Source organism: Motacilla alba, chromosome 15 (genome assembly GCF_015832195.1).
Source record: "Motacilla alba alba isolate MOTALB_02 chromosome 15, Motacilla_alba_V1.0_pri, whole genome shotgun sequence".
Classification (NCBI taxonomy): domain Eukaryota; kingdom Metazoa; phylum Chordata; class Aves; order Passeriformes; family Motacillidae; genus Motacilla; species Motacilla alba.
The window spans coordinates 6,614,591-6,630,340 of NC_052030.1; the positions used below are offsets into that span (position 1 = coordinate 6,614,591).

A 15,750-nucleotide genomic window follows, 5' to 3' on the forward strand; every position below is an offset into this window, starting at 1 on the left:
TTATAACCAATTTGAAGAATCACGCCCTGCACCACTTAAAATCAGTGCAATGTCATTAAACAACAAAATTACTCCAACGTTCTCACAAAGAACAAAATTATTCATTAAAGCTACCAATTTCTGATTGCTTTTCAAAGAATCTAATAGAATTTTGGTCTTGCATATCTGATGGGAACATTTCCTCCACAAAAACCTTATCACTCAAGATAAAACTTTTGTAGCTTTCCCAATCAGAAGAGATTTAATTCCTTATCAGCTTAATCCTCATTTCTCTATTTTTCTCAAGAAAATGATCCACTGAGAGTACAGCAGTACAGCTACAAGCCTAGCAAGAAATGAAGGAAGACTTTTATGGAGTATTTCTCAACACAACTCTGCTCATGATTTACTTATGGACATTCTAAGGCTTAAATCAAGCTTTTCTCAGCGCAGTAGCTAGGAAACATTTTGTAACTCCACATTTCAAAAAGAAAGAGAAGTGAGATCTGTGGTATTTTATGAATGTATCTTTGAGTTTAGAAGGCAGTTTTTGCACACTTCACAGATCTCTGACCTTGAGGGACATCATGTTTAGTGCCATTTGCAGGTATGTCAAGAACACCTGGTAAAACAGTGATGGCACTAACCCAAGTAAGTTTTTCAAATTCTGCTAAAACCAGTGCTATTTGTAAGAAAAAAAAAATCTACAGGCTGGCTTAATCTGGCAGCAGTGGTGTATCAGTACACTCTGCCTGCTTCCAAAATTTAATGTCAAAACTGTTGTCTAACTTGTGTTCTCCAAATGTGCATCCTGGGAAGTGCTCAAGGGAACACACTCCCAGCACAGCCAGACTCACCCGTTCAGCACTGATGCCACACATCTGATTTCTCCCTCGATGCTGCACCCACCTCTGGGGTGTTTTTAACTCATTGGTGTGGCTTTTTCCTCACTCCATTAACACAGTGACCAGACCCCAGCTGTGGCTGCTGCATCAGATCAAGCAAAGGAGAAGGCATGGAGCTGTCAAGGACTGACTCTCATATTAGATGGGAATGATGGTCTCTTTGGCTGAAAGCCCTGCCTCAAACAGGGCTACTGTGCTACTGTGTGCACACAGGTATCTCCTGTCCAGGCAGGCAGTGTTCCACAGCCAGAGAAACAAAACTTCAAGCCTAGAACTGCTCTTGAATTCAGACAACTGAGTTATTTAAACTTCTTTAAATTACTTGAATCTCTCTGGAAAGTAGGATTATTTCATCATTTGTCCTTAGCTGGGATGACCAGCTGGTGATTACTACTGAGCTTTTGAAAAGCAGCCAGTATTGAGTTAAAGAAAGATTAAACTGTACAAAAATCAATGTGTCATACCAAACCTGAACTTGGAGCCTGTTAAAAGAAATAAACACAAACGCTGTATGCTGTTGTATTTTTTTCTTTTTCCTAATGCATTGCTGATGAAGCCCCCAGATATTTCACTCCAGACAAACTGAAAAACTTTCATGGCAAAGGTAGGCTTTGCTTTATCACTAGGGAAAAGCACCCAGATAGGAAGTCATGATTGCTACCAGGAGAACATTGGAATTGTGATCTGAATTTCTGAGGCCGCAGAACACAGTCCTTTTGTAGCAGCCCTGCCTGAATGGCTCCCTTTGCACTTCAAGCTGGCTCTTGTTTCTCTCTGCTGACTTTTGGAGCTCATTTTACAAATGGACAATTCCGCATTATCAGCCAGAGCTTTGAACACGGACTGCAAGGACAGCAGCACCAGCCACAGAGGCATTGCTGGAATATTCTTCTTTTCTGTGCTGATGCTTGAATGTCTCACACCGGATCTGGTGATATCATTTTAGAAGGGGAATGAAATTATTCCTGGTTAGGTGGAGATTAAATGCACATCATCTGTTACTGGACATCTGTTGAGGTTAATGCCCTTAGTATTCCTGGTGTTTTTGAGTAAGGGGAAATAAAGAGCTCTAAGTAACAAAAGCCAAGGTGGAATAAAAATACTACATTTAATTGGCAAAAATACTGCCAAATAAAATGCACTTGAACTCTAAAGCTAATTAAGAAACAGGAAATCAAAGCAATCGCCATTCACAGCGAAAATAAAAAACATCCAGTTTGCTTTTGCCATCTTAGAAGTGACTGATTACCACCTAGCACTATAATGATATTCCTTCAGAGTAAATTATAGACTGGCTTCTCCCTTCTTGAATCTAAGGAAATACATTTATTGCTTCTCAGCACTCCAGAAATGAGTGTTGATTAAACTAGAACAGTAGATAAACAGATATTCTTTATTAAAAAAAATAAAGTCTGCCATCGCATTAAAAGAGTGCAACGAATGGAATACAAATATCACCTGCAGAGTTTCCATGTTGAGGCAGAGCACAGACAGCTCTCAAAGCACAACCAGTACGTGCTACTCAGAGGTTCTCTGACAAAACAGACAGCTCTCCTTTGCCAGCTCACTGGAAAAAGGCTGGGAGAATATCCCTGCTAGTTTCAACACTGTATATTTAGACTTAGTTTGCTAAATAGCCTGTAATGGCTGTGGAAGAACAGATAGAGCGCACCCAAGGCCACTGTTCATCTCAGAGAATTATGATTACCAGTAAAAACTTAAAGAGAGCTACCATAATTTTTGAGGAAATTACAGAATTATGATGTTTACCTCTAATGGCTTAATCAATGTTTGCAATAGGGTCTACCTGCACAAGCCAACACTGATAAGGCAGCTAAACAGTTTCAGCCCTGGACCCATTGTCATCCTCACAAAGCTTTCAGGACAAATTCTGTTCTGGCACAGAAATTCATCGGAACTGCTCTGGTCTCCATCCAAACATCCCCTGCGGCTTCTGAGAAGAGAAAGGGAAATCCATTTCACTCCTCATGATTTATGGGAGACTAAAGAACAATATCTTTCTCCTTACTTTAAGAGCTGACATACTTCTCTACCCTTTCCCACTTAATGGCCGAACTTTGAAACTTGGCATATACTTTATTGCTCTTTTTGGATGATGCCCAAGACTAAGTTCAAATAAAACCAGGTTAAATAATAGAGCTGTAAGTGTTTGAAAACTCCCTGCAAAGCATGCACGAACTCAGTAATCTGAAATGTAATTCTCCCTGTCCAGAGCAGCAAGAGCAGACCCTATGCTCCCCAAAATCTGAGTTTTCCAGCCCAGAAGTGCTGCAACTTTATATACAGCCTCAGAGTCCTCAGCACCAGGCTGGAAGTGTTCCTGAGGAGACTGACTGTTCTCTAAATATGAGGGAGTGGGGACATGGCAGCAGGATTATTTTATAACAGATTAACAAGGAAAGATTTCACTCAGCATATCTTACCTCATGATTACAACACGCTGAGGGCACGTGCACTACAAATGACCTGTCAATGGAGCTGCTGTAACTCATTTCAGCTTCAGTACCCCAAGCACATGCAACCGCATGCTACACCCACGGAGCAGCATCCATCCCTCAGCAGCCAGGGAATCCCAAGTGCACCACACACACGGAGATGATCTCGATCCCCTGCTGACAGGCACGTGTCAGGCTCTCACCCCACAAACGGGGTGCAGCTACAGAACAGCTGCAGCCAGGGATCTAAATTCTCCTTCAGTGCTGTAATCTCCAGCAATTCTTGCTCCTGCAGCTGAAAGAACTGTTCTAAAGACGAATCCATTAAGGAAATCACAGACACTGACCTGTAATTAGCTCTCTAACTTCCATGTCGTTTGTTTTTCGCAACAGCCGGATCAATGCAGGGATCCCATCACAGTTCTTTATTGCCACTTTGTTTTCATTATCCTTCCCATAGGAGATGTTTCTCAGAGCCCCGCAGGCCTTACGATGGACCTCAGGCTTCGGATGATCCAGCAGGCCCACCAGGATAGGGATCCCCTTGAGGTGCCTCACGTCCTTTTTGATTTTGTCATTCTCGTAGCACAGGTGCTGCAGGTAGGCCGCGGCGTTGGACTTGACGGGGTCGATGGGGTGGCTGAGCATGGCGATGACCTCGGGCAGGTCGGGGTCCCTCCAGCGCGGGTCCTTGCGGATGCTGTCGATGGACGGCGAGCGCTTCCCCAGCCGGTCAATGCTGGCCATGCTGCCCCGCTCCGGCTGAGCCAGCGGCGCCGCGTAGCCGCCGTGCAGGTACGGGATCCTCTCCTCAACCATCTCCGTCTCGATGGGGTCGTCGTAGCCCCTGAGAGAAGCAATGGTCCCAAGACAAAGAAAGGGGAAAAAAAAGAAAAAAAAAAAAAAGCACATTTAAACACTTAGTAGCTCTGAGTCAATATAGAGACTTCAGCCAGGAGCAAACATTTTAGTATCACAAACATCACTGGGGCAGCATATTTACAGTTTTCAATAGTTTATTTGGAATAACTTGAAAATGAACCATAGTTGAGTTCTCAGCAGTGATGGGACTCCAGCACAGTGTTTGTCTGGCTAGCAGTGAAATGATGACAGGAACTGCAAGCCATCAGACTGCTTTCATTTTGGTCACTTGGCAAAGCAATTACGACAGAGCTGGATTACATTTAGTAGGAAACGCTGATCTTCATTAACGCTGCAACTTCTGCAACAAACCAAAACTCTAATTAAGGGCATTCATACAGGCCTGGGCAGGGACCACAGATGTATTTCAGCAAGTCTGACAAGTTCCACTACATTTCCATGTTGATGCTCAGACAAGCATACTCTAAACGCTACTCTTAATCGATATTGCCATAAACCACCCTCTTCTAGATGTGTTTTTTCAAACCAGCAGCAGCCTTTTGCTTTACAGTTTTTTCCCTGGACAGGTTTGCTACTGTCTCAGTACTGCAGTTAGCTCAGTCAAGCAAGTGGTTCTAATTGCTACAAAATGTTTCTTAAAATCTTTCATCTAAAGCACTGAGTGATGTTATTGAACTATTTCTGCTGTCATGCTGAAGTACAGGCTATTAGAAGTCAGGAAGAAAACAGAACTTGCTGTCATCCCAAAGAGACTGATAATTAAACTGGGCTCTGGGGAGAAGAGCAACCAGAGGTGGAGACTGAACTTAGTCTTGTACAATTAAAGCTTTTAATGTTAAAAGTGCCTCTCCTGATTTTACGTTGCTGTTCTTGCTGAATTGCTGTTCTAAACCATAAAATGAATTAAAGGATAAAAATGGGCAAGTATCCAAAACTCAGAATGAATCTGAAGAAATCCTTTTTTTGATGCAGTTATTTGTATATGTATAATTCAGCAGTTGCTCTACACAGTAATTTACACTCTCTGGACAGTCGTGTTTTCTGTTACAGTACAAAGCTGTTTCCATCACTCCAAGCAGAAAGCAACAACACTGAAACAATTTACTTCTGTGAACGCACACAGGGCAGAAGGAATAACAAAACCCCTTAGGTACTCCTCAAAATTCTGTTTTACAAATGCAAATTTGTGATAACCAGCATTAAAACGACAACAAATTCTCATTTCTAAAAAACATCCTCATGTTAAATTCTTTTTCACTTCATAAAAGCAGCAGAAGATTAATTTTAATAACTGCACAGCTGTTCCTTGCTTGACTTGGTAACTCACAATTCAGAACATCTCAGTCCTCTGAGCTGCCCACAAGATAACTGTGCACCACCTCAATTACACCTGCACAATTAAGTTTCTCTCTCCTCTTCATCCGTGCAAGTACACAAAGATAATTACTGTCTTGGGATGCAGGTTGTTTGCTTTATTTCCACAAAGCCTTCCAAACAGACCCACACAGATGGGCCTGTCTTCCTCCTGTTATACCCTCTTCTCTTTGCCACACAAAGCTTCCTCGGTCTCATTACATTTGTCAAAAGAAAACTTCAGAGTTAGAACTTCAAATTGCAACACTGTTACAACATAAGCCTTGTACCAACAGCACCGATTTTACTTGTCAATCACTACTGATTAAACATGAGTGAAAATACCTGAAGTCAAGAATTAATCACTAAAAAGAAAAAGAAAAATTTAAATAAGATCACAACCCTGCTTTAAAACAAGACAGCATCTCTCAACAATCAGTAGAGAAGAGCGTAAAAACAAAAATCTGCAATTGCTGGAATAAGCCCTTACAGGCCAGATCCAACATTCCTCTGAGGATGAAACAGTGTTGAGAGCCCCTGCTAATGCACCAGTGCCTTAACTCAATGACTGTACCTGGCAGCAAAGGAAAACACCTGCACACTTGAACCCTGAAGGCCCCAAATCATTATGCAGAAACTCGGATCCATGAAGGATCTGCTAAGAGGTGTACAAGAAGGCTCAGGCAAGGCAAGAATCACACTACTTCAGATTCACGTGACCAAACACACTGATCAAGGCTAGGGAAGGTTAAAAAAACCAACATTACCAAAACAAGTCATCTGCAGAGGAGCAGAACAACTGTTCTGGCAGAGCAAGGCAAAAGTGCCACAAGCCCCATCACCTCTCCTTTAGCAGAGGGCTGGAAGACAAGACTGGCAGAGCAATAAAGTCGAAAGCAGGAATCTATCAGGGCAATAAACACACCCTGATCACCAACATATTTACACACCGGATGAGTAAAGAAATCCTCTTTCAGAGTCAGACTGGTGCAGGCTAAATGAGATTTTTCACTTCCACATTACTGGATCAGCTAGGCTGGGAAGGAAAAGCCACTTGATACAGAACAGGACTAACAAGAGCCTCAGCAGATACTGCTCTCAGGAGACCAAGAGCCCTTTACTCTCAGGAGTGAAGAGCTCTGGTGCTAAGCCAGAGTTGCTGACTGCAAGCATCTTGCCTTCCGTCTGTCCGCAGCAAGGCAGCCGAGTTTTTAGGATGCCGAGTTTTTAGGGTCTCACTAATCACCTGTCTCAAGGAATTGGTCAAAACACATTCTAGCACAGTTAAAAACGGGGAGAGAGCTTGTGGATTTATCATCTTCCTTATGGCTTAAAAATAGGCACATTTGAGTAAACAGGTGAAGGATTTAAACATTTAATCCTCAACAACTTCTACAAGTGTTACATTCATTACACTTTGCAGCTGGTGTCTGCTTTGGATAAAAGACCAGAAAGGCTCAGGATTTCAGCAGGAAACTTTGTGCCAAACATTGAAGAGGAGACATAAAGTCTTTGCAGAATGAAATTCTACTTTTGCCAGGCTCTGTTCCCTGATAGGATACACAGGGGGATTCAAAACTGGAGTGAATCCTCTGCTGAGACAAGCCTTATTTATGGGCCATATGGTTAAATCACCAAAATCCCCTGAGCGGACTCGGGTTGCCTCCTGCCCCATCAAACTCTGCCATTCATCACCTTCTGCAACCAGAATATTATCAAACTGAATTCACACTAAGGAAGACACTCAGAAAAACCCCAAATATTTTTCAAACTGACCACATTGCCTGCCTCACCCTGTTCTGCCCAGGCATGTCCATAAACTCCTGCTCCAAACTAGACAACATTCTAATGCTGCCCATATACACTTGAAATGAGTGAATGCAGGCAAAAGTGCTAACTGAAAGTTTTATCTACAATTACAAGCCTTTGTATTCTGTACTGAAAAAAACACCAGAAGAAGAATGAGACTGACATGTACAGTGTTACCAGCACTCTCACTGTCTATACACAACAGCAGCCACAGACCCACTGGTAAAGGTATTTAATCTAAAATCTGGCTCATTTCCTGGTAATAATAATTTGGACCATGAAGTGACCACCAAACACAGTCTCAGTGTCTTAAATCAGGCTTCTGGCATAGATAATTTAACAGTAAAAAACTGTTCTGTTGTTGATTTAGTCAACATTAAAAATTTATACCCTGTCTAGTCTGGAATAGTAACACTGGCAATAGCTGCTCCAGAGCCCTTAGGGGAAAATTAGGTCCCATGAATGTTCATACAAGTGCAGAACACAGTGGTCCACTCTGGGAAGAAATCACCACCGACGCAAGAAAAAGCTGAACAGGAGTTATTTTAATCAGTAAGATGAATTATCACTTGCCATTTCTTTCCAGCTTGTCTGAGTAAATCTGAATTTAATGATTAAGAAATATTCAAATAGTAGTAGAGATGATTTTTGCGAATAAAAGTACTCAGTACTTCTGGCTTCTCTTGCAAAAAGGACTGTACATAAAACATCCAGCACACAGTAAAATTAGATGTTTTTAAAAACTATAATAAAACACCTAGTATAATAGAGGGAACCTAGCACATGAAGGAAAAAAGGTAATTAAAGATGCAAATTACCTTCATAAGTAAACTTGAGTAACATTAAATCAATACTATAAACCCCAAATGCTTTTCTCTAACCCAAATTTATTATACAACCTGACTTACACCAAACGAGAGCATAAGCTGAGGGGAAGAACAGGAAGTGCCAGTTGCTCTTGGAGAAAGTGAGGAGAGACTCAGTATGAAGGAAAACAAGAAAGCCCAGCCACAAGCAGTGATGAGCCAATAGAGGGAATATTTGCCTTTGTGCATTTATCTGGATTTGGAGATGATTGTGAGGAGGCACATTTTTCCCCAATTTAAAATGAAATATAAGTAGCTTAAAATGAGGTTGGTGATGATAGAAGAAAAGCACAAATAGGTATTTATCTCTGTGATCAGATGGAGCAGGCAGGAGCTGGAAAGAACAATCTGTACTTGTAATCCCCCTGCCTAGGACCCCCTCCAGCACAGCTGGGCTGCCTCCTCATCATCACACAGGGAATCAGACTCACTAACACAGATTCCCATGAGAAACCTCCACTCAAGCCCTCTCAGAACAGAAACTGACAGTAAGGACTCTTATTTTACCTTTCAACTACTCCCTAATGAAGCAGCACCTACTGGGAAGAACATGAGACAAAGGCTCAGCGAGTGATCAGTGGAGGAATTCTGCTCAGGACATGAGATGCCCAAGCTGAAAGTCGGGGCAACACAGAACAGCATCCAACAGAGTTGTTGTTAAACCTGCTCTACACATACAAACTTTTTAAAATCAAAAGTGACATCAATTAATCACATTCATTTAATCATTTTCACAGAAATAAAAATTTTAAAAAACTAGAGAGGAATAATAAATTAGCAATTACCCTCATCTAGTACAAAGCACTACTTGTAGTCTTTATTTTCTTGCAGATCAGTAGCATATCTGAAATGCAGGTTTATTGAATTGTTCAAGTATTTCTTTGAAATGTCAAAAAGTAACTGCTTATGAAGAGGCCCTCACACAATCTTATGTTCTCAACAGCTACAGTTTGCTGCTACAGTCAGGCTAATTATTTGTCAAAGCCTCTTGATCACATTAAATATGGAAAAAACCTCGTAACAAAAGAAATGTAGAAGAAAAATTATGAATTGGTCCTATCCAAACTGCAAGGAACAATAAATCAAAGGAATGTTTAATAAAAACACGGAATTTTAAAATGCAAATGGGTAGGTTCTAAGAATACATTTAATTATTCATTATGCATACAGTTCGAAAAATGTTAATAAAAATTTAACAGCATTGATGCCTGACTTCTTTTAGCAAGAACTGTAACCTTACTTAGTGCAGGGAAGCACAAATCCAAGTGTGATAGATTGAGCAGGATTCTGGCACCCACTGGGTGCAGGTATTTCCTTCAGCCCCACAAAACAGGGACACGATTCCACTGCTGGGTAAGCCTGCAAAACCAAAGATGTCACAATGGACTTGAAGGGTGTTTTGGAAGGCCTTGACACCTTTTCGCTGGCTTTTTTTTTTTTTTTTTTTTTTTTTTTTTTTTTTTTTTTTAACTCTCACAAGTACAGATGAAAATTTGGAAGTGTTTGATTCTAGCTTTGGAATGAACTTCCAGAACAGGGAGGGAAAACAGAGCCACAAAAGCATGAATGACAATAACATCTCCAAGGAGGAGGACTCTGAGAGAACAAAAAGGCCAACACAAATCCCACCAACAACTGCTGCTGATGCAGCAAAGCCTGAGGTCAGAAAAGTCTAAAGACTGTCTATACACAGAGACAGGTGAATCCAGACTCTTTACAGCTCTGGAAACTATTCTAAATTAAAAGGAAAAGAATGAGAACTAAATCCATATCAAAACACAAACCATGAGGATATGGCTTCAAGCAGGCACATGTAAATTTTGTACACCCCTTAGAAAACAAAGTATTACAAGTTTTTCAGGTCTGTACAAGATGACTTTCAGCTGAGTAACAGAATTCTTTTCGCAAGCCTGGGGGTTGCTGGGTTGTTTCTTCCTTCTCAAATACAAGACAGATAGCTGTGAACACAGCATAAACAACTAATATCAGAAAACATGGCATAAAACAGAACATTCCTTAGAAACTGGGCTGAATCAGAAGTAATTTTTAACAGGTCGCTTTAAATACAACACAGGTACTCTTTTCTCCCCTTCTAGAGGCACAGGACAAAAACAATGATCTAGGTCTTTAAGATCTGTGAGGTTCAGCACAACCTGGTCGGACAACTGAGGGCGTGTGGTTAGCACAGGATCTGGGCAGAGGCTGTCATACACCTCACAAGACAGCTTGGCACCCCTTCACCACCAGGGATCAGCTCATCTGTAACCTCAACCAGCTGTTCAAAGCTTTTGCTTGGCAGATGTGCACACAACCAGACCTGTCAGGCATCTCACAGATCACAAACCCCTCTTCTCACCTTGCTAGCGTGGGATGGCTCTGGGACAACACAGTGCATTCACAACTCTTTTTTAGGAAGTGGGAAAAAAAGTAACTTCGCCTTCTTGTACAAGGTCATCTTTCTCTCTAAATTCAACCTCAACTAAGCAGCTCAGAATCACTGAAAGGGTCCTTGGGCCCCACCTCTCCCTCTATTCCCTACTTCATGTGTGTTTTCCAGTCATTTATGGGCTGTTTTCCTGTCAAGTAATTCCAGAACATACTAGATCACAGACTTTGAATGTACATGATCAAATAAGCAGAAGCTGCAGAGCAGCACTGTGAAAAACAAACGGGTTTTACCTTCCTTTGTGAGGCCTTCCTCTCTCTGGCACACCTGCAGACGTCCTCCTGTTCACAGTGGAGTAATCCGGATCCAGTTCATACCCTTCATCATCTACTCCGAGGCTGCGGTTGTCGTCTTCCAGTCCATAGGGCTCCGGCTGGAAGCGCTCGGGCTGAGAGCGGTTCAGGTCGACGCTGCTGCCCACCGGCACCTGGGGCTGGGCAACGGGGCCGTAGTTCTCCCTCCTGCTGGGCAGGGTGAAGCTGCCATCATCGGGCCGGTAGGTGCCCCCGGGCACGTAGGCGTAGCGGGGCCGGTAGTTGATGCCCCGGGACAAGCTGCCGTAGTTGTCCGAGAGGTCTCCGTAGCCGTCGTGGCCGATGTAGGGGCGGTACTGGCCCTCGTGGCTCTCGGGGTACGAGTCGTTGTAGCTGTTGTAGGATCGGGTCAGGGTGGAAGAGGCCTGGGGGGTGACGAAGCGCTCCCCGTTCTTCAGGTACCTCCTGTCGATGGAGTCTGTGTAGCTGCCCATGGGCGAGGAGCCGTCCATGGCAGGGAGCCCGTCCGGCCCCAGCGGCACCTGCCGCACCGTCCTCGTGGTGACTGTCTTGACCATCTTGGTAACCTGGCAGGAAGCAGCGAGTAAATAAACGTGTTAATGCTCTCCTTGCTGCATAATGTGGTGAGACACACGGGGAGGTGGAGGAGTAGAAGGGGGAGAGAGCTCCACAGAGCCAACTCCCGCGCCCTGCCTGTAACCCCGGCACAGCCATCAGCTCACCTATTAGCTTTCAGAATGAATAGTGGAAAAATACTTTGAAAAAAAGAACTCTGGGCTCCTACTACCAAATCAAAACCACTGCAGCAACGTGACAGCACATGGAAGCAGCACCAAGTCATTATACCAGTTCCAATTTCCCCAAAATGTTTTCAGGAGACATCTGTCCTAAGAGAAGGCTTTACTATGTTGTGGAGCCACAGGCTGTCCTCTCACAGCTACAGGATAAATACCACATCACATTCTCTAGTTTATCAAAAATACAGTTATGTGCTTCTGCCTGATATGGATCAAGTTGGCACCTCTGTGTAATTTGATGGAGCTCAAATTTGGCAATAATATTTAGGAAACCATGATCTCGAACAGAGAAGTTCTGGGCTTCAGGATTGTGGACAACACACCTGCTTTCTCTTTTAAGATATTCTTACATCCACCAACAACAAGCTCAACAGGTAGCTGTTGTCATTATTTTGATGACTAACAAATTTGCAATAATGAACACTAACACCACATTGCTTTTGCAATTGCAGCTACCTAAACATCCTAGACAAGCTTGTTTAAAACACTGAAGAAAAATCTGTATACAAATACAGCTTTATCTTTACTTCCATAAATCACATTTCATTTCAAAACAGAATTCACAAAAACTGAAAATAGTAAACGTCCAGAGGGCTCTTGTACTCAGAGTTTGTTGCTGAAGGATAAGAACAAAGTGTCCTTAAAACTTTGCAAGAACCATCTGCCTTTGTGGCAAAGGTCTGGTAATCTGTTTAAGACAGCGCTGGACAAAAGCCACTGTGTTTACAAAACAGCAAAGGGCCTCTGTTTGGGTTGGTATCTGGGCTCCATCAACTTCTGTGCTGCCTTCTGGAGTGACCAGCAAAAGCTCTTTTGGGAAGAATAAGAAGTCCAGCAAATGCCAGTCTATTCTTGGTCGCCCTAACCCCCCAAAATTACTTTAACCTATATACAGTTACCCTAGCCCTAGTAATGCTGACTTTTCAGCCCAACCAAGCAACAAAACAGCACATCCACAAAGATGAGAGGGAGAATCAACCTACCTGACAGCACTGCACACACCAGGGGAAGAACAGGAAATTGGTAAAAGTAATTGGGGTTTCTAAGCTATAACAGACGTAAGTAAGCATCAGCAAATGACACTTTTCTTCATGTAAGTCTCAGAATGAAGTGCTACGTGCAAGGGAAATGTTAACCACAACATGTATCGCTGGATTGTGCAGTGGCTCTGAAGTCCAAATAAATATTTTGACCTACAGCCTCCGATTTAAACATTTAGATTGGCAACAGATTAGCCAAGCTACTGCAAAGCAAAATAATTATACTACATCTCTCCTGAAGTGGCTCCAGACATGTCCTCTAGCCAGATGTTTTCACACAGAAACCCCAAACAGAAAAGATTCACCCAAACAGCATTTCTTTTCCTACACACATCTGTGAGCAAATGATACTTCAACATAATGAAGTAATGAAATCCTACAAGACTACAAGCAGCACAAACGCCTCTCCACCAGCAGTGTAATTAACAGCAACACGGTGCTGAATGCAGCATAGCCAGGTACCAACAGGACCTCTGTATCTAATTTAAGCCAGAGCCAAAAGAATTTTCCTCATCAATACAAAGGGATTCCTCAGCAAGTAAACATCAGGAAAGATGCTATCCTTCTATACCTCTGAGTCTTTTCTCCCTTTTTCGAAGAACACATTTTAATAACTGGAAGAAAGAAAACTATAAACTCAACATTTATTTAATGACATGCAATCCAACAGGGGTTTTTGCTTGTTACCTGTGTACAATACTTCTCTTTTCCGCTACGTCGTCAGCGTGGCCACTGTCATAGCTTTTATAAACTCAGCAGTGAGAGGAGAGAAAGACCTGGCAGAGTTTACAGTAGCTCTTTGTGAAGTGGATACACACAAAGCAACAGAGCTCAGTGTTCTCCTACTGAAGTCAGAAACAATACTTTTATTCAAAGTACCAAATCCATAAGTGATCTTGTTAGATCAGAAAAAGCGACATTTCTCAGGCCTGAAATATGTTGAGTTTTGCAAAGCCATGACAAAGCTGGGTGCAAAATGCTGGGCCTTTGTGTTCTTGAATTTGGGAACCAGTAATGGGAAGAACAGGAATTAAGGTAGATGTCAGAATTTGATGACTCAGAAATGGATACTTCTGCTCGGAAAGGAACAAGGAAGGAGCTTTCTAAATGCCAAGAAGAGCCCTTGCATAACCTCACAAAGCTCCTTCTTTCAGCACTGTACAGCAGATCTAAGCCCAAGCACCGCTTTTCAGACAAGAGCTGCCATGCTGGCTCAGTTTGTCACATGTCATTTTTCCTAAGGCTGCTAAGATCAGACAATGGAAAGTACCTAACACACCTCCTCTGGCTGCAGCAACAACACAAAAGGAGGAATAAACTTTGTCCTGCAGGATCAGGTCCACCTTCATCAAAGACTTGCTCCATGTTATTGGTAAACAGGATGAGGAGACAATCACAGAAATGTTACAGCCAGGACAATTGCTTCCAACAGCTGCTACATGTACACAAAAACCACAAAGCAGAATTTCAGACTGCTGAAAATCACCTCATAGACAATGTGTGACCTGCCAGTTACCCTTAGTGAGTTTTTCACCACGCTCTGGCACTCCACAGAGTATTTACAGAGATTTGGGTTTTTAGTTTAAATGGCCAACACAGAATGCAAGGGATTAGTTTGCAATTTATAGCTACTTTGCTTTATTTTCCTGTTTTTCAGACTAGCACAGACAGGCTTTCAATGGCTGTGGCTCATCAAAAAGCCACACTCAGTGTCAGGCAGCACAGCACATGTAAAAACAAGTTTACAGCGTTAGCACAGCTTCACCTCTTACTACTTTCTGAATGCTGCAGCCAGCAGCAAACACAACATATCAGGACAATCAAAAATCACCTTGGTCAGACACATAAAAAGGAACATTTCACTCAAGCATGAAAGTATGCATTTCTCATAGTATAAAAGCATTCAGTAATGCTAAAGGTGTTATACTGGGGCAATCAAACAGAGCCATTTTATATTTAGAGAGAGAGAGTATTTGTACTCCTGCCTCATTTGTCAGGCAGAGGCATTGAGGTAGAAGATTTATCATGTGATAAACAGATTTTGCTGCTGACAGGACAATAAAGGGAAGCTTTTTGGCAGCAATTAGCCAGCACACAGATGAAGGTCCATTTAATGAAAGGTTTCCAAGCAAAAGAAGAAACCCAACCAACAAACCAAACACGTTCATTTCAGGAAATCCTGCTCAAGGGAATGTTTCATTTATATTTCTTAAAAGAACACAGGCAATCTTGAGTAGCTGGCAGCACAGTAATCTTCTCTCCCAACATTTTTGTGGTTTCCTTAATACTGATGCATTAGCCAGAGAGAATGAAGCCATTCCAAATGGAAGTCCCAACAGACTGCCTTATCTGAGAGATACCTGATCCTTCAGATGCACCCAATCTTAAAAAAAGATTTATTAGCATTAATTCCTCACTGTAGATGTGCTCTAATAAAAAATGTAGAGTTACGAGTTACTTTGAGTGTATTTTGACTTCCTCTGTTTACTTTCCATCCCTAAAGAAAACCTGTATAAAAAGGTTTTTTCAGCCCTATGACAAATGAAAGATGCTCAATTGTTTAAATGCCCCAATCCTGGAGTACCAGAGGAAAGCTTCAGAGTACTTCCCTATGAAGAGGCTGTCTGAGTATGATTACAATATATTTTTAATTCTTTATTCCCTGTACAGATACCAAGATTTCAGCTATAGGACCAAAAAAAAAAAAAAAAAAAAAAAAAAAATCCAATTTACTTACGAGTTCAGGCTCTCTGCAGCCAAAATTTTGTAATACTTCAAGACAGTGCTTTCACTGCTGCTCTCCACACCCCAAAATCTGAGTTTACCATTGTTCATCCCACAGATAACAATTATTTTAGTAAATAATTCCCTTAAAGGCCCTATGATAATGGTTTCACTAACTCTGTTTCTGCAAATACATTTGCCAATGGAACATAAAGGAA

General features: G+C 42.1%; 1 protein-coding gene across 11 annotated transcripts in view; it reads right to left on the reverse strand.

The window, feature by feature from the left end:
* Nucleotides 1–15,750, reverse strand: part of ARVCF (ARVCF delta catenin family member) — a 249,190-nt gene that overhangs the window by 68,104 nt on the left and 165,336 nt on the right. For all 11 annotated transcript variants that reach the window (XM_038151904.1, XM_038151906.1, XM_038151908.1 and 8 more), the window contains 2 exons: nt 10,930–11,537; nt 3,688–4,187 (listed from right to left, as the gene is read on the reverse strand). In XM_038151904.1, coding sequence (XP_038007832.1) covers nt 3,688–4,187; nt 10,930–11,537 — 1,108 coding nt within the window. The remainder of the gene's footprint in view (nt 1–3,687; nt 4,188–10,929; nt 11,538–15,750) is intronic.